The following is a 24,075-nucleotide window of genomic DNA, read 5'->3' as shown; positions in this document are numbered from 1 at the left end:
TGCAAAATACAACCTGCATAGAAATGCTCTAGCATCATAAACGATGGGAGATAGTGTTGCAGTTGTGGTAACCAATTGTATGGAAACAGCTCCAGCAATGTCACTGTGTAATAGAAACCTCCATACTACAGGACATGCTTGCATGACACCAGAAAGTCCCATGTGTCAAAGCTTTTCCCTCTCCTCTCACCATCAACCTAGTGACCCAATCCACAAAGGCTGCAAGTAATGTAGAATGGAGAAAACTGCAGACAGCAACTGTCCAGTTTGAGAATGACTCAATGTCTCAGTGAAGTTCATCACTGACAGCTAGAAGACATCCAGCCCACTGGTGCACTTGTGGTCATAGAGATGGGTTGAAAATAAGTTTAAGTAGCAATCTTTCCATCTTAAAGCATTTTAATCTGGGCGAGGGCCATAATATATTACTGTAATATAAATGCTTAAAGGCATAGTTCACCCAAAAATGAAAATCTTCTCATCATCAATTCGCCCTCATGCCATCCAAGATGTGTTTGACTTTCTTTCATCTGTCAAACACAAAGATGTTTAGAAGAATTTACAATCACTATCATTGTAGGTCCATACAATGCAAGTGAATGGGTACCAAAATTTTGAAGCTCCAAAAAGTACATACATGCAGCATAAAAGTAATCCATAAGACTCCAGTGGCAAAATCCATATCTTCAGAAGCGATACGATAAGTGTGAGTGAAAAACAGACAAATATTTAAGTTCTATTTTACTATCAATCTTCACTTTCACATTCTCCTCATTTTGTTTTTGGCAATTCACATTATTTGTGCATATCACCACCTACTGGGCAGGGAGGAGAATTTATAGTAAAAAAAGGACTTAAATATCGATCTGTTTCTCACCCACAGCTATCATATCACTTCTGAAGACATAGATTTAACCACTGGAGTCTTATGGATTACTTTTATGCTGCCTTTATGTTCTTTTTGGAGCTTCAAAATGTTGGTACCCATTGACTTGCATTGTATGGACCTACAGAGCTTCTAAAAATCTCTGTTTGTGTTCAGCAGAAGAAAGTCATACACATCTGGGATGACTTGAATGTATATAAATGATGAGAGAATTTCCATTTTTGTGTGAACTATCCCTTTAAGAAGACTACAGAGACCTGAATGCATCAAAATGAGGCTTGCTGCCTAAATTATTAAAACAATTACAAAATAATTATTTATTTATTTCATCAGGGACAATAATTAAAATCATGTGGATGTAAATGTGCCAGATTTTGCCAAGATGGCTAAATTCATCTGCCGTCCCTGTGCAATGAATGACTGAGTTCAGAGAGTGATCAGAGAGCCGGTTTAGTTGTTTTGCTCCTGTCTCGATTCAGAGTTCAAACCACAGCAGCACTGCATACATAGGGTGGCATACAACTAACAAACCTCAAACCACACAGACGGCAAGCAGCTCATACCACCAACCAGTCTCCAAAAATCTCATAAAAATCGACATGTGACAAAATTCTAACAATTCTGTGTTTTGCCTTCAGAGGCAGGGATTGTTGTGCTGTTAAAAATGTACCATTACTTTACAGCAACTTTCTAATATGCTCTTCAATATTACAACCATTCACATGCTAGGTTACAAGCAACATTTTGAACTGGAGAGAAATCAGCTGTCATATAAAAACCAGACCTGTGGTCAAGAGGAGTTTGGCTCTAGAGGAAAAAACACAAGTGTGTCAAACTTGAGGGAGCAAAACACTATAAGTTCCCTCTTGTATCAACGCAATATGACCAGATGCTGTTATAATAATATTCAATGGCATTTTATGTTGTAAAAATTAGATGTCTCTCATTGTTGCCTGATGAAAGTGTTTGTACACAGTTTTGTTCGAATTTCTAGCACTTGCTGTTTTTAGTAAATTATCATCTAGAAAACTGTTTGTTTTAACAGTATAACACCTGTGCCAACAACTACATCAAACTTGTAACCAAGCTGCAAAAACTACTAAAGTCCCACATGACCAGCTGATTCTGATATAATGTTTAAGCTGAATCGTGATATTCAAATTAATAGTTCACCCAAATATGAAATTTGCTCATCATCATTTACTCACCCTCATGCTATGCCTGATGTGTATGACTTTCTTTCTTCTGCAGAACACAAACAAATATTTTTAAAAGAATATTTCAGCTCTGTAACTCATTACAACGCAAGTGAGTGGTGACCAGAACGCTGAAGCTCCAAAAAGCACATAAAGGCAGCATAAAAAACAATCCATACAACTCCAGTGGTTTAATCCATGTCTTCTGAAGTGATATGATAGGTGTGGGTAAGATACAGATATTTAAGTCTTTTTATACTATAAATCTACTTTCAAGCAGCCCTTCTATGCACATTCACAAGAGTTTTTCTGTTTTTTGCTGATTTGCATTCTTCATGCATATCACCATCTACTGGGCAGGGAGGAGAAAGAATCACTCCTGGAGACATGGATGTAACCACTGGAGTCGTATGGATTACTTTTATGCTGCCTTTATGCGCTTTTTGGAGCTTCAAAGTTTTGCACCCCATTGACTTGCATTATATGGACCTACAGCGCTGTGATATTTTTATAAAAATCTTCGTTTGTGTTCTGCTGAAGAAAGAAACTCACATATCTGGGATGGCATGAGGGTGAGTAAATCATGAGAGAATTTAAATTTTTGGGTGAACTATCCCTTTAATTATGTTGTAAACAATGAAGTCTTGTCTAGTTACCTGACAACTGTTTTGTATTATACGGTTCAACACAACCATATCACAGTTTATGCTTTCTTGTGCGTGTTCATGTAAATGATCAGTCTGTGGTGCAAAATGTACAGTATATAAATAATAATAAGACATTGGAATGAAATAATCACCTCTCCACTGAAGTCTCCATCTCCAAAAGTGCATGCGCCACTCATCAACATCATCAGAACGGAATAGATTACAGTCCGTCTCCACAGCAATGTGAACGGGTCATCCCATAATACTGCCATGCTCACCGGTATCAGAAAACCAATTGGCTGGTGGTGAGTCAATTGTAGTGATGGGCTCTCCTCTTCAAAAATGTAACCAAATTGGTTTGAATCAAACTGTCTGTAATTTATATCACACAAAACCAGTGTTGGGTGTAATGCATTACTGAGTAATTAATTACTGTAATTAAATTACTTTTTCACTGGAAAAAAAAGTAAAGTAAGGGATTCCTTTTAATTTTTCAGTAATTTAATTGCAGTTACTTCTGATGTAATTGTGTTAAATACTGTATAGACTCTAGAACAATTCTACATAAAACAATAGTGAATTTAAAATCGAAATTTAACCTCTAATGCTAAAATGTATGTTTTCTAATTTAACGCCGTCCCCTTAAATTCTTTGGCCAGTTCATGAATAATTTATCTGATTTATTTGAAAGAATTAAAAGAACAGTTTCATGTCTATCCTTGTATTTTTCATCTGGTCGAGGTTATTCAGGGTTTTTAAAAGTAATTAGTAATAAGTAATGCAATTACTTTTCAGAAAGAGTAATTAGTACAGTAATCGAATTACACTGTAGAAGATGTTATTAGTAGATAGTAATTAATTACTTATTTAGAGTAACTTACCCAACACTGCACAAACCCAATGCATTCGATTACAAAATAACGTGCAACTGAATGAAGGCTCCTCTTAAAACATGTAAACAAAAGAGGTTTAAATCAAACTGTTTGTAATTTAAATAACAGAAATCAATATCATTCTGGCATCTCTTCTAGTTTGCTGTCGGTTTTGCTGTCATATGGCAGGTTTTAATCGTTGTTGAATTAAAGTAGACTCCCAAAAGGTCCAATGCTCTGGTCGAAGTTTTTGAGTGTGTTCGATACAGGATCATATCCCGCGGGTGCGCCCTCTTAACGATGGTTGCGCCCCCTTCACGTGGTGCCCACAAAATTAATCACACCTACAACCTACTTCAAAGTATTCCTTTTTCCTCTTGTAGTATTACTTGGTAAACCAAGCATGTATAATGACTTAATAATTATTGTAATGAAGATTTGAACGGACGTTTCTTGTCCATATACAAGGACAAGCGCGACCGAAACACGCAAGTGAAGTGACAAATAAAAACAACGATGCCTTTAGACGCCGCGCGACAACAACCACAAGACACGAGCGCTTCAATTGTTAGCAGATGACAGCGGCGCGGCTCGGTAAGAAGACTGTAGGCACCTGCTTTGGATCGCCGCACTGCTTCTAAAGATGTAATATGAAGGGGTTCTTCACGTTAAAATCCACGTTTTTCTCTAGGTTTTCCTGGACGGCGTCTACTTTGTATCCGTTGCGCGCTCTCACATGTCGTTTGCAACGCCCCTCATGTGCAGAGTTTGTCGCTCGGCCTTTGAGCCGACGCTTGCGGCGCGTCCCGCTGCCATGAAGCCGAGGGGAAGGGGCACAAACGGGACTGATGTCAGAGTAGTGAAGTATCGAGTACTACACCCCCAGTCAGGACACTCAATGATATTTCGACCAATAGCTGTGCCTGTGAATGAAAATTTTTCCCATTTTCATTGACCTTAACTCTCATGTTCTGTTGGGAAATACACTAGGTTCCCAGAGCCCCCAAAACTGCAAGTGAAAAAACACGTCGTATCACCTATTATTTTAACCCTTAAATGCATTTGTGTTTTGCAAAACATTATAACATATAGATAGCCTATAGCCTATCTATCACAAATGGATCTACAAAATGCCCAGAACATTTTCAAGACAATTAGAAAATAATATAATATATTTTGAAGTTTTATTTTTCATGCATCAAAGAGATGATGCAGGATGCATTACTCCCACACTGAAATTTCATGAGACGCAACTGGCTGTCAAACACATATTGAGCTCCACGTAACACATTTGTACACACGTGCACATATGTATTTCTCAGGCAATTTTGAGTCTAAATAGATGCACAGTTTACACAATTTAAGTAGAACAAACAAATGCAATTGCCAGATCATACTGATCATGTGTTGTACTTGCTATAGTTTACTTCCAAGTTGTTTCTTCATCAAATGGCAATGTCATGTGTAAATCAAGTCAGTCACTGAAATATCAGAGCCACCTTGAACTTAAGTAAGAAATAGCATTTATAATATGCATGTGTACACGCATATGGAATACTGATAATTCACCACTGTCACAGAAAATCTACGTGATATAGAAGTCATTTGTATGAATATAGTACAAATTTTTCTTTTTAATAAACAAAGACACACACACATACATACAGTATACTGTATGTATGTATGTGTATACAGTATATATATATGTATATATATATATATATATATATATATATATATATATAAACACAGATGAGCCAAAACATTATGACCACTCAAAGACAAAGTGAATAATTTTGACCATCTCCTAACAAGGCCACATGTCAAGGTCTGGGTAGATTAGATCTCAGTCTGATTGAGCATCTGTGGGATGTGCTGAACCAACAAGTCCTATCCATGGCAGCATGGATGTTTTTTTTGTTTTTTTTTGTTGTTGTTGTTGTTTTTTGGCACCATTCTGAGTAAACTCTAGAGACTGTTGTGCATGAAAATCCCAGGAGATCAGCAGTTACACAAATACTCAAACCAGCCTGTCTGGCACCAACAATCATACCATGGTCGAAATAACTGAGATCACATTTTTTTTCCCCATTCTGATGGTTGATGTGAACATTAACTGAAGCTAGGAATATTCTGGGTTCAATACAAGTTAAGCTCAATCGACAGGCTCTCTGTGGCATAATTGTGATTACCACAGAATTTAATTTCGACTCGTCCATACTTTAAAAAACAGCAAAAATTGAGGTTACAGTGAGGCTTACAATTGAAGTCAATGGGGCCATTTTTGGAGGGTTTAAACACAGAAATGTGAAGCTTATAATTTTTAAATAATGCACTTACATTATTCTGTTAAACCTCATGTATTAATTGAGCTGTGAAGTTGTTTAAATCGTTTTTGGGGATTACAGGGTTTACAGTGTTCTGTCGACATGGCAACAAAGTTGTCAAATTGGACATAACTTTGCACAGATAAGGTTAGTAAGCAACTTTATCACACAAAAATCATGTTAACATGCATATTGCTCATGTCTTGTAGCTTTTGAAACAGTGAGTGTTTTAAATTTTACGGATTTGCCCCATTGACTTCTATTGTAAATGCTTCACTGAAACAGAATTCATTCCGCCTACTTGCTAGTACTGAAGAACCAGAAATGATCAAGCGATGCCACCTCAACAAAGTCTTTCTGGAAATTACGAGGGCGCCCCCTACAGAATACAATGAATTCAATTCAATTCAATTCAAATTTATTTATAAAGCACAAATTAAAACAACAGATGTTGACCAAAGTGCTGTACAATACAAAAGGGTAAAAATAGCAATATAATAAACATAAATACAGAAATACAAAGCACAACCTCTAGGATTGATTAAAAGCCAAGGTGAAAAAAAAAATGTTTTCAGCTTTGTTTTAAAATCATGTATTGTTGATGCTGATCTAATGTAAAGAGGTAAACTGGTCCACAGTTTAGGGGCAGCTACCGCAAAAGCGCGGTAACCCCTCATCTTCAATTTAGTCCTAGGGACTATCAAGAGCTTCTGATCAGAGGATCTGAGGGATCTCTGAGGATTGTGCATATGCAACAGGTCAGCAAGGTTGGGAGGCGCTAGACCATTTAGGGATTTAAAAATGAAAAAAAGTATTTTATAATCAATTCTAAATCGAACTGGCAGCCAGTGAAGAGAGCGTAGAATAGGAGTAATATAGTCACCCTTACGGGCCCCTGTCAGCAGTCTGGCTGCAGCATTCTGGACCATTTGCAGTCTTGCAAGGGAAGTGTTGTTAATTCCTATATAGAGGGAATTGCAATAATCCAGGCAAGCAAAAATAAAAGCATGGATAGCCTTTTCAAAATCCTTAAAAGACAGGAAAGGCTTACTTTAGATAAAAGTCTCAGTTTTAATGACTTCATTTATCTGTTTATTTGTTTATGACTGGCAGTGAGCACTGTCCTTCTGCTTTGAAGGACTGGATCTGACATCCGCTCCTATGACCAAAATTACTGTTACTGCTGAGTGTTCTTAAGTGCCTATTTTAAAATCAATTTTAATCCTGCTTGCATAACACAAAACTTTAGAGATTAACATTAACCTCGTAGAAGCACAGGAAAATAAACTGACAATGACAAGAGAGACTGAACTTCTTATTTGATCTAATTCTTCGTTTTAAATGTAACACTATAAGTAGTAGTTTATTTTAACTGTTCATTAGTTAAAATATAATTGTCTATATTTGTACATTTCAAGCTACCCCAATCTTAATTCTTAGACCAAAGACCCCGGTGCTTGTCATTAGCAGGGCATCTGCCTTCCTTTCTACTATTTGAATCCTCCTGTGTTTTAGGTGTATTAAAGGACTGTCAGTAAGATAAGGACATAATTGACTGTATGTTGAGAGCAGTAAAGTGTCTAGAGCTGTCAAACTGGAGCTGCCAAACTTCAGTCAGTACAAACAAATTAAGGCCCTTTTCAAATACTTTCATTCAAATACACATGGAAATGCTAGATGAGCAGCCTGACTAAACAAATACTGTATGTCGGTCAGTTCACAAGCTGTGTTCATTCCACACACAGACAAAAGAAGCATTTACTTCAATATGTTTCATTCAATGCTATGAAAACAGTAGACTCTCTAAAACCAAACCCTAATCCTGAAAAAAAAAACATTTGATCTTAAAATGTATGTTTATAGGCAAATATTAATTTAATTATGAATCGTTTTTCCAATTAAAGATTTCCCCAGGTGCCTGGGTAGCTCAGCAAGTAAAGACGCTGACTACCACAGCTGGAGTCGCAAGTTTGAATCCAGGGCGTGCTGAGTGACTCCAGTCAGGCTTCCTAAGCAACCAATTGGCCTGGTTGCTAGGGTGGGTAGGGTCATGGTGGGTTAACCTCCTCGTGGTCGCTATAATGTGGTTCTCACTCTTGGTGGGGCGCGTGGTGAGTTGTGCGTGGATGCCGCGGAGAATAGCCTGAAGCCTCCACATGCACTAGGTTTCTGTGGTAATGCACTCAACAAGCCACAGGATAAGATGTGTGGATTGACAGTCTCAGATGAGGAAGGCAACTGAGATTCCGCCACTCGGATTGAGGCAAGTTACTACGCCACCACTAGGACCTAGAGTGCATTGTGAATTGGGCAATCCCCAGAAGTCCCCAAAGGGAGGGTATTTGATATATTTACCTAATTTCTGAGGACCAGTGCTGGGTAGATTACTTCTGAAATGTAATCTGGTACTGATTACAAATTACATGACTAAAATTGTAGTCATAATGTAGTCTCTTGGATTACATTTGTAAGGTAATCTAATCTAATTTATTTTGGATTACTTTTGGATTAATTCTGACCCAATTGTTGTTTGTATGATGTCACATCCATTTGAGTTGGATACGCTTGTACCATTTTGACATAAATGTTGCTTCATGCATTAAAGAACACTTTCTTAATGGATCAAAATACGAGAATGGATATGATTTGTTTGTGTGTGTGTGTGTTTCTGAGTGAAATAAAAAAGGCACTTAAAAAAAGTACTGTTCTTACCTTGGCAATTTTGGCATTACAAATGCTATCCATGTGCGGTAACGGAATAGATCAGTTATATTTGTGAATTAACTTCACAAAACAAAAGCACACTCGTACATTTTTGATGCCAAGTACAAAAGCAATTTGTGAAACTAACTTTATCGCACTAATGCAGTCAGTTCGGCATTTATGTATGGATTACCACTCAATCTTCAGTGTAATTATGGCTGGTGGCTAGTACCAGATATTGTAAAAATATTTTAAAAGAAGAAGAATCGCTAACTACCACCCCTGGAGTCGTGAGTTCGAATACAGGGTGTGCTGAGTGACTCCAGCCAGGTCTCCTAAGCAACCAAATTGGCCTGGTTGCTAGGGAGGGTAGAGTCACATGGGGTAACCTCCTCGTGGTCACTATAATGTGGTTCGCTCTCGGTGGGGTGCGTGGTGAGTTGTGCGTGGATGCTGCGGAGAATGGCATGGGCCTCCACACGTGCTTCGACTCCGTGGTAACGCACTCAACAAGCCACGTGATAAAATGTGCGGATTGACGGTCTCAGACGTGGAGACAACTGAGATTCCTCCTCCGCCACCCGGATTGAGGCGAGTCACTACACCACCACGAGGACTTAGAGTGCATTGGGAATTGGGCATTCCAAATTGGGGAGAAAAAAGAAAAGAAAAAAAAGAAGAAGAATTAGAGGGATCGATTAATTATGAACATTTATGCTTTGTTATTATACTTTGCCTAATTAATATGTAATCGTGTAATCCATAAAAGTAACTGTAATCTTATTACAATTAATTAAAATGTAATTTAATCTAATTACGAGTACTTTATTTTTGTAATCTGATTACGTAATCCATATAACATGTAATCTGTTACTACCCTACACTGCTGAAGACATACAGTAATTGTTAAATGAGCCCACAACCACATTCACACAAAACCATATAAAAGAGAAAAAAATTATAAAAAATGTAATATATATATATATATATATATATATATATATATATATATATATATATATATATATATATATATATATTACCCTCATCTTTTATCAGATGTTATACTAAAGTCTTCAAATTATTTAAGATTAAAATGACTTAAAGTTTTAAGTCAGATATTGAACAAATAATTTTGTTAAGCCTGTTGTTTTAGTCATAGCCTATACCATGTGTGTAGTCAACAGCAGAGCACCCTTCTATTTAATGAAAAATAAATAAATAAATAAACAAAGATACAGTACATAATTTAAGGAATCAAATCAATATGGAGGTAAACTATGGGTTAGTGTGTTGTTAACATGAGAGGTTCAACCACAAGTGTACTGTACTACTGTCGTTCTATATTGTGTTAATCATGCATCACCCTCTTGTGGTTACAGTACTAAACTACATGTAGGGGGAAACTGCATATGGTTTACAAAAGGTAACTGCAACAACAAGAGTTCCAACAATCAGGTGCAAGTAACATGTTTTCACCAAATCCACCATGCTCCTGATGTCACGTGTGCGGTTGGCTGCTTCAGTAGAATGAAGATTTTATGGCCAAAAAAATGATTGTAAGGTCATTTTTAAACCACTTTTACTGTGAATTTTGATTAGAGCTGATATTTTATTTTTTCATTATTTTATATTGGTGTATTTCATTCATGGAAATCACATACCACTATTCTGCAACAGACAGCAATGTAAATGGTGGTTTGAGTTTAGGGAACCTAAAACTCATTCCAAGGTCAGAAAATTAGATCAGAATTTTTTGCATATCAGGGATATGATTAGCCCCATTAGATATTTAAATGTCAAAATAAACACAAACACAGCCATAATGAATAATTATGTTTTTCTTCTGTTTGTTCATTAAAGCTGCTCATTTGAGTCAGAACTGGCATAGTGGGTAGCATGTGTGCATGCAACATACAAGTGCCATTTTTCTAACTAGGACACCCTCTAACAAGGGTTCCTGTAGCTCAGCTGGTAGAGCATGGTGCTACTAATGCCAAGATCATGGGTTTGATTCTCAAGGAACACACAAACTGATAGTGTATACTAGTACACTGAATGCACTGTAAGTTGTTTTGGATAAAAGTGTCTGCCAAATGCATTGATGTAAATGACACAGGTTTGAGTCCAGCCTGTTTCAAACCCTAATTCCTCCACTTTCTTGTCTCTCTTGAAAAAAAAAAAAAAAAAGCATGCATAAGTAAATTAAAAAGCAGAATTTGTAAAAAAAAAAAATGGGTTAAAATTTAGCTTCTTTCTCCTTGCTGTTACAAAGTATTTCAAGGACAACAATTCAGCCCAATATTGAGGTAGGATGAAAAAACTTGAATGAAACATCAATTCATGAGGTCTTAAACTTGCATCAATGTAATGTTGTACCAGTGACTGAAATGGTAGTTCTAAAATAAAAAGTACAAAACATCATTCCCTGTAGTCGTGCTGCAGCGTTAATTGTCTGGTGACTGGAATAAAATACCATATGTAAAATTAAAATATACTTTTTTTATTCCATGAGCTAAAATGGACAACATTTTGCCATTTCAAACCACAGGTTTTTTAACAAGTAAAAAGTCTAACAAAAGTTAATAACAAATAATTATCAAGTTTTTTTTTTTTTTTTTTTATTTATTTTTTTTTTAAGCTGTGTTGTGGAAAAAATGGTCTAGAAAAAAAACATCATATATGTAAACCAAATGTGATGATAAGGCTTGCTGTTGTTCTCTGCAATGAGAAGAGCTCAGTGGGTTTGTGTCTGAAGCCACAAAATTGGTCTTTTGCTGCTGTTAATGTTTCAGTGTGTGAATTCCAAACTTGCCTCATAGAGCTGTCTTCAAACTTTATCAACTGAAAAATGGGGAGGTAAGTTAAGAAAGATTAGACCTATGTTCAGATAAGTACAGTATACAATATATGTAGTGGAGTGTTTGTAAAGTTCAAAGTTTGTAACTTTGCTGTGGTACTTGTGGAAATTAATATGATAGCACTACTTGTATTATGTTCTCATTTGGATGAATTGCTTCTCCTTGTTTTATTCTCATTTGTAAGTCATTTTGGATCAACTCATTTGCTAAATGACATACATTTTTGTGGTAATCAAATTGACTTCTTCACAGTCAATGTTGTGTCTGTTAGTCACTCTCACAATTGGGGAAAATTCCTGTTTTGTGGGTTCAGAAGTAATACGGAATGTAGTTTTACAGTCCTCTCCAATGTCTATGTTCATCCAAAACACCTCCAAAAAAATGGTTAATAATTCGTTCCACAGAGTTCAAGGTATGAGACTATGTACTACTTCTGATTATAATCTATGGCATGGGTGGTAAAGTACGGTAAAGTAACTTATTTATTTGTAAAAAAATTTGGCTATTTTAACAATGAAAAACATGATGAAATGCTGTTGTATTGTTTTTTCACTTCAGACAGAGCCAAAAAAAAAAAAAAAATGTAACTGATTTTTTTAGCCATATAGAAGCCAAAAGAAGAGCGCTGTGGCTTCAGTTTACCAAATGCTGGATATGTGGTTTAGTGTGTTTGAGCAAGATAAGATACCTGAAAAAACTTGACATGATCAGAGTGAAGTGCTGCTTATATCAGTTTTCATGCTTTAATGAATCAAACTTCTCGCTTAATTGTTGTTATATTGCATGTTACTGCATATTTCGTGTTTAATAAAAATGTATTTCATCCCCATTATTGAATCCCCCTTCTTTGTGTTTTTTTGTATATAGTTTTATTGTATGTCTACAGTTTTACCCTTACCAAAGTTTAAGCCTTCATGCATTGTCCGCAGAGGCGGTATATATATTGTAATGTAAAAATAATTCAATGTCTTCCATTGAAATCGCATCAGCCACATCACAGATTTCACCTTAAATTTGGGCTATTTTATGTGTAAAATCATTTCAAAATATCATTAATGTGTGGATAAAACACTTTAATAATCATATTAAGAGATACAAATAAAAGTGTGTTGTTGATAATAAACAATGCAGTTAAATGTTTTAGATTCCAATCGAATAACCAAACATTAACATGAAAATCGTAAATGTAAACTTCTGTCCTGAGACCGCTGAAATGTATGACTCTGCAGCTCAAAAGCTTGCAGCCTCAGCGCTCTTCTTTTGGCCTCTATATTTGTCGGTTGGAAGGCGATAAAAAATCAGTTTCGTGTTTTTTGGCTGTCTGAAATTGAAAAAACTATACACCGGTTTTGTGTTATTTTTGTTGTTGTTAAAAAAGCCAAATATATCAGATGATTTTCCCCTTTTTTCTCAGTCTGTGTGCTTGTCATCATGTCAACCTGCATGTTTGTTCGGCAGATGATAGACAGGTGAGAGGTGGTGCTTCTCTACCATCCGGGACGCATCTGAACGGCGTTTAAACATGATGTGGCCACATGTTTTATTTTGTACATTACAGTTGCTGGATCACAGAGCCTCTCGTCCTCTATCGTGTGAATATTTACTACTTCAGCCTTGTGTTTCTGTTCAACTCACTAATCCTAGTTACGGTGTCAAGAGAGATCCTAAAGCTAAAGCACGTGGACAACAAGCGGAAGAAAACAGTAGCTTGCAAGGGTGTCAGCACAGTGTTGGGTCTCATGTGTCTGCTGGGTATATCATAGGGTTTTATCTTCCTCAGCACTGGATACACTAACTACCCAGTACTCTACCTTTTCTGCACCTTAAACACAATGCAAGGTAGGAAATGGTAGCAATGAAAGTTGGAATAGAGACCTCAAAGGGTCATGCAGACTGAGCTTTATACATCAACTTAAATGTTGCTCTGTTTGTTTACAGGCTTTTCTATATATTTGTGGATGTGCTAGACAATGAGGACAAACAGACAACAAGTAAATCGTACCTATCCATGGTGGATACTTCCACCATTAACAAATACAAGGATGATTATAAATCTTAAACACAATTTACGAAATGACAAATTGCAGCCGTTCCATTCCATGTATGGCAGTAATTTATATTTTATCAAAACTGAACAAAAATACTCTTCCTTACAAATTTACTCTAAAGTTTAAAAATTATCCACCCAAAAAGGAAAATTCTCTCATTATTTACTCACCCCCATGATATCCCAGGTGTGTATGACTTTCTTCACCAGAACACATTTGAAGAATATTAGAAAAATATCTTAGCTCAGTAGGTCCTTAAAATGCAAATGGATGGAGATTTCTCTTTTGAAGGTCCAAAAATCAAAGACAGTCAGCAAAAACATCATCTATACGACTTCAGTGGTTAAATTAATGTTTTCTAAAGCGACACAATTGCTTTTGGTGCGAAAAAGATAAATATTTAAGTACTTTTTTAAACTCTAAATCATCGCTTCCGGTCCGCAGCAGTGTGTGCGTGACGTAATCGCATTGGCATTTAAAACAAATAAGAACTGAGGCACGTGCATCACAGCCGGAAGAGCAGCGCTGTTTACAAGTGAGAAGGAGGAACACTGTACAGAAGCTTAGTTGATTTTAGTTTAGATCTGTATTTATCTGTTTCTTTACTCACAATGATGCATTTGTGTGCTCATCCTGGATGTCTCAACTGAGTGGAGAATGTGATATTACTTCGGTATCAATGGCAACGTGAGTACGTCACACGAGAGACCGCTTGAACTCCACCCTCTCCTGAAGCATTGGATTATAGTGAAAAAGTACTTAAAATATTTACCTTTTTCACATCAAAAGCGATTGTATCGCTTTAGAAGACATTAATTTAACAATTGAGTCATATGGATTACATTTTTGCTGACTGTCTGTGATTTTTGTACCTTCAAAAGAGAAATCTCCATTAATTTGCATTTTAAGGACCTACTGATCTGAGATATTTTTCAATTTTTCTTCAATTGTATTCTGGTGAAGAAAGAAAGTCATACACACCTGGGATATCATGAGGGTGAGTAAATAATGAGAGATTTTTTTTCTAAACTATCCCTTTAACTGGAAGAGTACAAATCAGTTTTTTTCCCCTTTTCACATGTTGTTTCACTGAGTAAGTTTTAAATGGGTGTTTCGTTAAAAACACAATTTGTAAATGATTTGAATGTATAAAATTGTAAATGCACTGTTGTTCATTTAATAGCATGCCATTATATTTAGCATTTAAATCTATTCGTTTAATTTGCTTGATGAGTTTGATATTTGTGGTGTGGTGGCATAGTGGGCTAAAACACATAACTGGTAAACACACATGCTGGTTCAATCCCCACAGCCATCACCATTGTGTCCTTGAGCAAGGCACTTAACTCCAGGTTGCTCCAGGGGGATTGTCCCTGTAATAAGTGCCCTGTAAGTCGCTTTGGATAAAAGTGTCTGCCAAATGCATAAATGTAAATGATATTTCACTAAAATCAAAAATAGCTACTTATTAAGTAGCAAAACAACTAGGGAACCAAGGGTATGTAATCTTTTGAACAGAATAATTTGTGTGAATTCAGTTAATATTTTACCTTCCGGAATATAAATGGAGCGTTTGTAAATGAAATCAAAAAATTTGCAGGGTTCTCTAATGCAAGGTAAACTCTAGAGTGTGGGCACCATCATTTAAACTGAATGACTTCCTGATGCATTTCCACTGCAGATTACCTTCAATGTGAACGGACCTTGATTTAGCCAAAAATCTTTAGACAGCCTCCGTAATGCTGCTTATATCTTTTACAACATAGGTAATGGGGGTTATTATTACTGATGTTATCACTGATGCACAGATGGCCAGCTGATCATACCATACTTAACACGGGGACTGGGGAGATTTGTAAATGTTTTTTCAATTCCCAGTCAAGCCTCATGTTTTTGTGCCAACTAAAGCCTTTACCAGTCAAACAGCAAAGAACACTGCTTCTACCTACACCCCTGCAGTCAATTTGGGATGGACTTCAAAGACACTTAATTATTAATCATACTTAATTTCAATCACCACCCTTTAGTTTGAAACATTGCCAAAATGTACTCAATAAATACATGACTTATTACACATAGCTAACTAATATTGGCATTATATTCACGCTGTATAGACAGAGGGGAACTGGCTCCCCTGGCTGAGCATGGTTTCTCCCAAGGTTTTTTTCTTCATTTACTAACATCTTATGGATTTTTCGTTCCATGCCACAGTCGCCTTTGGCTTGTTCACTAGAGGCTTGAAGACATAAACATTAAGGCAAGATTTTTCAATTTACTTTTTCAATGACACTGTTCACTAGGGACTTTAAGACATTAAAAACATTACTGTATGATTTTCAGTGAAGCTGCTTTGAAACAATGTGTATTGTGAAAAGTGCGATACAAATATATATGGCTTGAGGAAAACTCCTTTTCATCACACAGATGACAGAAGTCCAAGATGGCTGCCAGTGCAACATAAACAAAACATGACCGAGTGCAACTTTAATTGAAAGGAAATAAGACATAGGAAATGCCAGACAGGAGGGTTTCAACAGACATATAATAAAAGTAAGTAAGGTCTGTAGTCAAGGTCTATATACCATCTGGCATAACAGTTTAGGCACATACTGTAAAGCAGATAAATAAAGTGGGCATGTAGACTACAGTACAGTTTTGTGAGAGTTTATTTTAACTGGCTATGAGATGAAGGCAACAGGCCTGTGCCATGCAATGAGTCAACGGGAGATAAAATGATGGGTATAGGTAAAAGTTAATCAGTACAACAGTGCAATGTACAAACATGTATAAACATTTTAGTTCAGAAAGTTTGCATATCAGGAAAACAATCAGCTCCATTAGATAGGCCTATCATTCATGTCCATATGTCAGGTGTATTTTGTTGATTCATGTCTTTTATTTTGAAAAGTTTAGTTCCTGTTCCCTAGTCATGTGATGTCTTGTTTTCCCTCCATGTTCATGTGTCATGTTTTCATTGGTTTATTGTTTAATTTTCTTGTTATCAGTTCTGTTTGTTCATTGGTTTATGTTCTCCCATGTCTTGTATTTAAGCCCTCATGTTTTCATTGTCTAGTGGTCAAGTATTGGATGTGATCGTAGACGTTTATGTCAAGCCATGTTTATGTCAAGCCACGCCACATCAAGTCAAGTCATGTTTATGTTTATGTTTAGTTTAGTTCACGTGTAGTCAGGGTTATTGGTTCTCACTTTGTAAATAAACTGCTCTTGGTTTCTTCATCTTCACATCATCCTCGTCATTGTCATCATTGTCAGCAGCCAGCACACGTTACAGAATACTTGACCCAACCATGAACCCAGCAGTTTGGCTTCTGCGCCTACGTCAGGGGAATCGTCCCCTGGAGGACTATGTGGAGGACTTTTGCGATCTGGCCATCCAGGTTGACTTTATTGAGGTTGCACTCAAAGACTGTTTCCGGTTTGGACTGAGTGAGCCAATCTCCATTTTGATGCCAGGCGGTAAGAGTACCCTTACCCTCGCTCAGTATATCGACCTCGCCCTGCAGATCATTGGTTCCCCATTCACTGTGGGGGAGGCGGATGCCGAGCCAGAGGTCCACGACATGGCCGCCGCCGAGCCAGAGGTCCACGACATGGCTGCCGCCGAGCCAGAGGTCCACGTTATGGCCGCCAATCCAGAGTTTCTAGTCATGGTCGCTGAGCTAGTGCCATCTTTTGCTCCATGCCATGTCACAGCCACGCCACAGCCTGCTCCATGCCACGTCACAGCAATGCCTCGGCCTGCTCCATGCCACGTCACAGCAATGCCTCGGCCTGCTCCATGCCACGTCACAGCAACGCCTCGGCCTGCTCCATGCCACGTCACAGCAACGCCTCGGCCTGCTCCATGCCACGTCACAGCAACGCCTCGGCCTGCTCCATGCCACGTCACAGCAACGCCTCGGCCTGCTCCATGCCACGTCACAGCAACGCCTCGGCCTGCTCCATGCCACGTCACAGCAACGCCTCGGCCTGCTCCATGCCACGTCACAGCAACGCCTCGGCCTGCTCCATGCCACGTCACAGCAACGCCTCGGCCTGCTCCATGCCACGTCACAGCAACGCCTCGGCCTGCTCCATGCCACGTCACAGCCACACCTGAGCAGTGGGACCTGGAGATGGTTCCCACCCTTATACCCACCCTTAGTTCTCCTGAGCAGGCAAGGGGAACTTTCGGCCCTCCGACCCCGCCTGGACCCTCCGAGCCCTGGACTTCGCCTTGGCCTGTCAGTCCCTCGACATTGCCTCAGCTCTGCGTTCCCTCGGCTCCACTGCGGTCCTTCAGCTTGTCGGCTTTGCCGGGGTTCCTCGTCCCTCTGGCTTCTCCTTGGTCTGTCGGTCACCTGGCTCCGCTTTGGCTCTCCGATCCTTTGGCTGTGCCTCGTCCCTCCGATCTGTCAGCTCCACCAGGGACCTCCTTCCCTGCGGTTCCGCCTTGGTCCTCAGTCCCACCGGCTCCGCCTCAGTCTTCCAAGCCCCCAGCTCCGCCTTGCTCCTCCAAGCCTCTAGCGCCGCCTTGGTCCTCCCTACCATCGGCTCCACCCTGGCCCTTTGAGTCTTCAGCTACTCTCCGGACACCAAGTTCCATGGCTCCGCCCCTCGAGCCTCTCACAGCTCCGCCTTCCATGGCTCCGCCCCTCGAGCATCTCATGGCTCCACCCCCCACGGACTTTGCCTTGGTCCCATGCCCCTTGCCCTTTCTCGCCATGCCACGCCCCACACCTCAAGACACCCCCCCCCCCAGCTCCCTACAGAACTTTGAATTTATGTCATGTTTTACGTGTTTTGTTTATGTGTTGGGGTGTCAGGAGCCACCCCTTAGTAGGAGGGATATGTCAGGTGTATTTTGTTGATTCATGTCTTTTATTTTGAAAAGTTTAGTTCCTGTTCCCTAGTCATTGATGTCTTGTTTTCCCTCCATGTTCATGTGTCATGTTTTCATTGGTTTATTGTTTAATTTTCTTGTTATCAGTTCTGTTTATTCATTGGTTTATGTTCTCCCATGTCTTGTATTTAAGCCCTCATGTTTTCATTGTCTAGTGGTCAAGTATTGGATGTGATTGTAGATGTTTATGTCAAGCCACGTTTGTCAAGCCATGTTTAAATCAAGTCAAGTCAAGTCATGTTCATGTTTATGTTTAGTTTAGTTCACGTGTAGTCAGGGTTATTGGTTCTCACTTTGTAAATAAACTGCACTTGGGTTCTTCATCTTCGCGTCATCCTCGTCATTGTCATCATTGTCAGCAGCCAGCACACATTACACCATAGCACAAGCTCCATATTTAAATGTCAAAAACACCAAAATACAAAATAGGGGCATCTGTTATCACTAATGCAAATTACATTATCAGGATGTGAGCGAAAAGATAAATTAAAGTGAATTTCAGAATTTCTTTGTATTTGGTATGTCACCTTTTTGCTTAAATGACAGCATGCACTGGATATGTCATGGATTTCACAACTTTGTTTACTTCAGTTATGATGAATATTTTCAGTTTCAAAAATATATATTTTTTACTATTAATACATTTATATTTTTGTATATTGTACATATTTTGTACATGTTTTATTCATATTAAATACTGTATATATACAGTGTGTGTGTGTGTGTGTGTGTGCCCAGGTATTCCCTACGTTGTGGGGACCAAATGTCCCCACAAGGATAGTAAAACCTGACACTTTTGACATTGTGGGGACAATCAGTCGGTCCCCATGAGGAAAACAGCTTATAAATCATACTAAATTATGTTTTTTGAAAATGTAAAAATTCAGAAAGTTTTCTGTGTGGGTTAGGTTTAGGGGTAGGGTTAGGGGATAGAATATAAAGTTTGTACAGTATAAAAACCATTATGTCTACGGAGAGTCCTAATAAAACATGAAAACCCATCAAGTGTGTGTGTGTGTTTTCAAAGGTTTAGTTAGAATGCAATGCAAAGTTTTGGTTGGAAGTTAAATTAACGGTTATGCTTTTTATCCACTGACATCCTTTATTCAAATGTGTCATAAAGGAAGGTGTGTTTCTTCCTCTTCTAGAGAAATCAGCAGGAAGGTATTTAAATTATACAGTTATATGCACATCTTAAACGGTGTTATCGGTAAGTGCGTTATCTTAAAAGATTCAGATAACTCTAGACTTGTCATTTGCATTTCTAAATGTTTTTGTTCCAGAAATGTCTTGAGTGTTTATAATTATTTACAAGATTTCTAATAAGCTGTCAAAACTGACAAATAGGCTGAGTATGCTTTATTGTTAGTTTTATTCATTTATATATATTTTTTAAAAAAGACTATGAAACCACAATTTAATGTATTAAAGATTATACTGTGCACACAGATGAGTAATATAGCACCAAGTACCATTAGGATATGTTTACAAAGTAATTACCATGTACTATAGGTACCATGTTTGTCGATCTGTCAACCAATTGTAACTTCTATGAAATATGACATGACAATGTTTTGGACACTTATGGCAAATTTAAAGATGAATTAATGTCTTTGAATTAGAAACAAAATCTTTTCTTAGCCAAGTTTGCATTTAATTTCAACCAACTGGTCTCAAAGCGATTGTTAGAGGATGTATGAAATCAGAAAACCTCAATGTGTCCGAATAACAACGGCTGTAGATCATCGCATTAACATGTTCCACCAACGTTTCACAACCTGAAAGTATCTGAATACTTTGTCATTCTAAACACTCAATTAATTATTTTATTAACATCTGTGAAATGTTTTAACTGAAAAGTGTGCTCATGCTATCTTTCTTTCAAAATAAATATCACTTGGTTTGATATTTAATGCATTGACATTAAATATTAAAAATGTATTTTTCGAGTGTCCTTTTTATTTTGGACACTGTATTTTGTAAATGGCATATTTTGTGTTTTATGTTTTGACACAACTTTATTTTAGAATCAGCAAGATGAAAAACATTCCAATTCTTTATCAAATATTGTTTCTTGGTGCAATACAAGACAGCACAGCTTTTTCAGGTAACAACAAACAGTATGTCTGCATGTGATCTTTTCCCTACTCTGTCCCTACTTTCTTTGTTTGTGATTTATCATCATGCCAGCTTCTGTGGCTAATTATATGGTGAAAACTAGGTTAAAAAGTAATAAAAGGAGGTATAGTGATATCTGATTTTTCAAATATTTTTTTGATTTTAAAACTCTAAAACTGATTCAGGTCCGACTTGACAGGTCTGTTGACTTCTATGTGGTGATAGTGTGAATGTGATTCATACTAATCTATGACAGTAGTCTTTTAGAATCTATCCTTATGGTTTTTTTTCTTCATTTTTTTGGGTCCTGTCTTTCAAAGCATGGAAGTGGAAAATAAATGAATGCATAAATGCAATCAAACAACACGAAAGTCATGCTGTCGTCGAAAATATTACACGGTAAGTACCCCAAACGGTCACTCAAAAATGCATTCTAATGTTCCTCGTACATCACTTAATCCACAGAGTCAGACTGATTGGTTTACTCAAACTATTTGCTAATGTGATGTACAGTATGTCTCACACAGGGTTTTAAACATATCATGATAAATATGGAGCCAGTGAGTTATGAATAAACACACAGAACACGAAACTATTTGGTGGGGGGTGGCGGGGTGGTTATCTGAAGGCTGTTTATAAAAAAGAAAAAAGAAAAACTGCGGTCAATGGGGCTGTAAATAAAATTAAAAAAAGGAAATGAAATACAAAAACGAAGTAAAAAATGAAATACAGTAATGAAATACAAAAAATGGAATGAGGAAATGAAATACAGAAATGAAATATGGTACAGCCTAATTTTAAATAAATACACAAACAGGGCATTAGCCTACCCACATGCCTCAACACATACTTATGCTAATATCATTCACAGCACCCTATGCACTTAAGTTCTTGCTCAAACCACTCAAAGCATCTTATGCATTTAACACAAGCTTAAATCACATTTTGCACAGGGTTGGGGAGTAACGGAATACATGTAATGGGATTACGTATTTAAAATACAAAATATAAGTAACTATTACATTAAATCATTGGTAATTAGAATACAGTTACATTCAAAAAGTATTTTAATTACTGAAGAGATTACTTTGCATTTTATTGTCATTTCTTTCATTTAATATTTAGTCCTTTCAGATGGAAAACATTTATACATATAAATGATGCGATCCAAAGTGCATTTGAACAGCGGTGAAACACTTTCTTATGATGTGTTACATTCATACGAGCAGACAGAGAAGTAAGTTTGAAGTAAGTTTGGAGCAGAAGAAATAGAAATAAACTCTGTGTAAATTGTCAGCTTTACGCTAAGCTAAAATGCTATTTCTAGCCATTTTACATGCACGTTACCAGACACGATCATATTATTTTATCAAGAAAATTCATGTTGGATCATAATTAATTTTTTTCTAGTAAGACCTTTGATATTAGGGCAAAAATCATATTCTTGATAATAATTTTTGTATTGTTTTCCTGTAAAAATATCGAAAAATCATTAAAACAAGATCAATTAGATTTATCTTGTTTTAGAAACAACACTGCATAAGATATTTCAGTTTTTTAACGTGTATTTTGTCTTACTGTACTGGCAGAGTTTTTATAGTTAAAACAAGTGAAAAAATCTACCAGTGCTGAAGAAGTAATCCAAAGTATTTAGAATACGTTACTGACCTTGAGTAATCTAACGGAATACGTTACAAATTACATTTTACAGCATGTATTCTGTAATCTGTTGTGGAATACATTTCAAAAGTAACCCTCACAACCCTGTTTATGCATTTAACACATGCTTTAAGGACATATATAAAAGATAAAACAATACATTTCTCATTGCACATATTTTCACATAAGTCAAGTCATTTTTATTTGTATTGCGCCTTTCCCAACACACATCGTTTCAAAGCAGCTTTACAGAAGATCAGGCATTAGCAGAAAATGAAACTGTAATATCTATAATGTCTTAGAGTCATCATTGTGTAGTTTGATAAAATACGATTGTGAATTGTGTTTAAAGATAAGTAATTAAATAATAATTGTATTTATAACCCCAGTGAGCAAACTGAAGGCTACTGTTGCAAGGAACACATATAACACGTATTACACTTATTCACTAAACTGGAAAACACTCTGGGCTATAAATCATTAAATAAGGTATGATTCATTCTAAATTTACATACCCAGTTATCACATGTGCAGCAAACATGGTCAAACTCCACACATGCAATCCATATGCATCCCAAAGAACTCTCAAACGATGAAAAAAACCAGGAGCTCTCTTGGGCATAACATGTTTTCACATTCCAACCAGCACACATATGTGTAACACCAGAGAGTGCTAGAAAGCGGGTGTCGCAAAACACTTCCAATTAATGACTAGAGTTAAATTACATGAAATTTCTCCACCTGGCTACAATTAAATAGACCTCAACCTAATGTGTAAGCTAATTGCAATGACAGTTCAATGAAGAGGAATGTGGAGGGTGGGGTAAAAATTTTGTGTGTGAGTTTAAACTGAAATTATGTATCAGTTTACTATGGCTGACAAACATTCCAATATGTCTTTGGGAATGAACAGTTAAATAAGTTTGGCAATAGACAGAGTAATTGTGCATGTACAGTATAATAAAATAATTTGGTTTTGTTTTGTTCCTCTTCTTTTAACACAGACATCTTCTGGAATATGAGACGTGTTTGCGTAAGATTTCTAGCCATAAGTCAGTATCATACATCAATGAGAGTTATGTGTATTACCTACACAAAGCTGACAAGTCCTTCAGCGGGCTGAATATTTACGCCAATGATAAACAGGTAGGATTTTCTTGTTAAGGCAAGCGTCTCTATTGCTCATTCTTAAAGGAATAGCTCACCCAAAAAAGACAATTCTCTCTTCATTTACTCACCAGTATGCCATCTCAAACTCGTATGACTTACTTTCTTCTGTGGAACACAAACAAAGATATTGTAATGGGGATATGATGTGTTAATGTCCATACAATGCAAGTCAATGGGGTCCAACCCTTTCAAGCTTCAAAAAGGACATAAAGGCAGCATAAAGGGAAATCCACTCGAGTGGTTTAATCCATGTCTTCTGAAGTGATGCGATCGGTTTTGGGTGAGAAACAGACCAAAATGTAAAAACGTTTTCACTCTAATCTTGACATCTGCAGTCTCCTTTACGCGATCATGATTTCAAGCTTGACTACACTTCCTTGTGTGTAACTGGGCTTGAAATCATGATGTCTTTGAACAATGAATTTATAATAATAATTCCTTACATTTATATAGCGCATTTCTAGGCACTTAAAGCGCTTTACATAGTATAGGGGGAATCTCCTCAACCACCACCAGTGTGCAGCATCCACCTGGATGATGCGATGGCAGCCATAGTGTGCCAGAATGCCCACCACACACCAGCTATTGGTGGAGAGGAGGATTTATGTCCTTCTTGAAGCTTGAACGTGTTTCTGTACCTCAGAAGTCACTGGAGGCTGGGTAGTATGCATGTACAGAGGATTTA

At 37.3% G+C, this 24,075-nt stretch overlaps 1 protein-coding gene across 6 annotated transcripts in view; it reads right to left on the bottom strand.

The window, feature by feature from the left end:
* LOC127440490 (matrix metalloproteinase-15-like) overlaps positions 1-4,446 on the bottom strand; it is a 56,628-nt gene extending 52,182 nt beyond the window's left edge. Inside the window, exons 1-2 of one of the 6 annotated variants that reach the window (XM_051697111.1) lie at positions 3,611-4,446; positions 2,882-3,063 (exon numbers count right to left, since the gene is read on the bottom strand). In XM_051697111.1, the coding sequence (XP_051553071.1) occupies positions 2,882-3,063; positions 3,611-3,635 (207 nt within the window). In that variant the 5' untranslated portion in view covers positions 3,636-4,446. The other 5 variants (XM_051697124.1, XM_051697133.1, XM_051697117.1 and 2 more) reach the window with 5 other exon arrangements.
* Between the last annotated feature and the right edge of the window lie 19,629 nt (positions 4,447-24,075).

This window comes from Myxocyprinus asiaticus, chromosome 1 (genome assembly GCF_019703515.2).
Source record: "Myxocyprinus asiaticus isolate MX2 ecotype Aquarium Trade chromosome 1, UBuf_Myxa_2, whole genome shotgun sequence".
Classification (NCBI taxonomy): Eukaryota; Metazoa; Chordata; class Actinopteri; order Cypriniformes; family Catostomidae; genus Myxocyprinus; species Myxocyprinus asiaticus.
The sequence above is the reverse complement of the archived record's forward strand: the minus strand, read 5'-3'. Positions and strand labels throughout refer to the sequence as shown.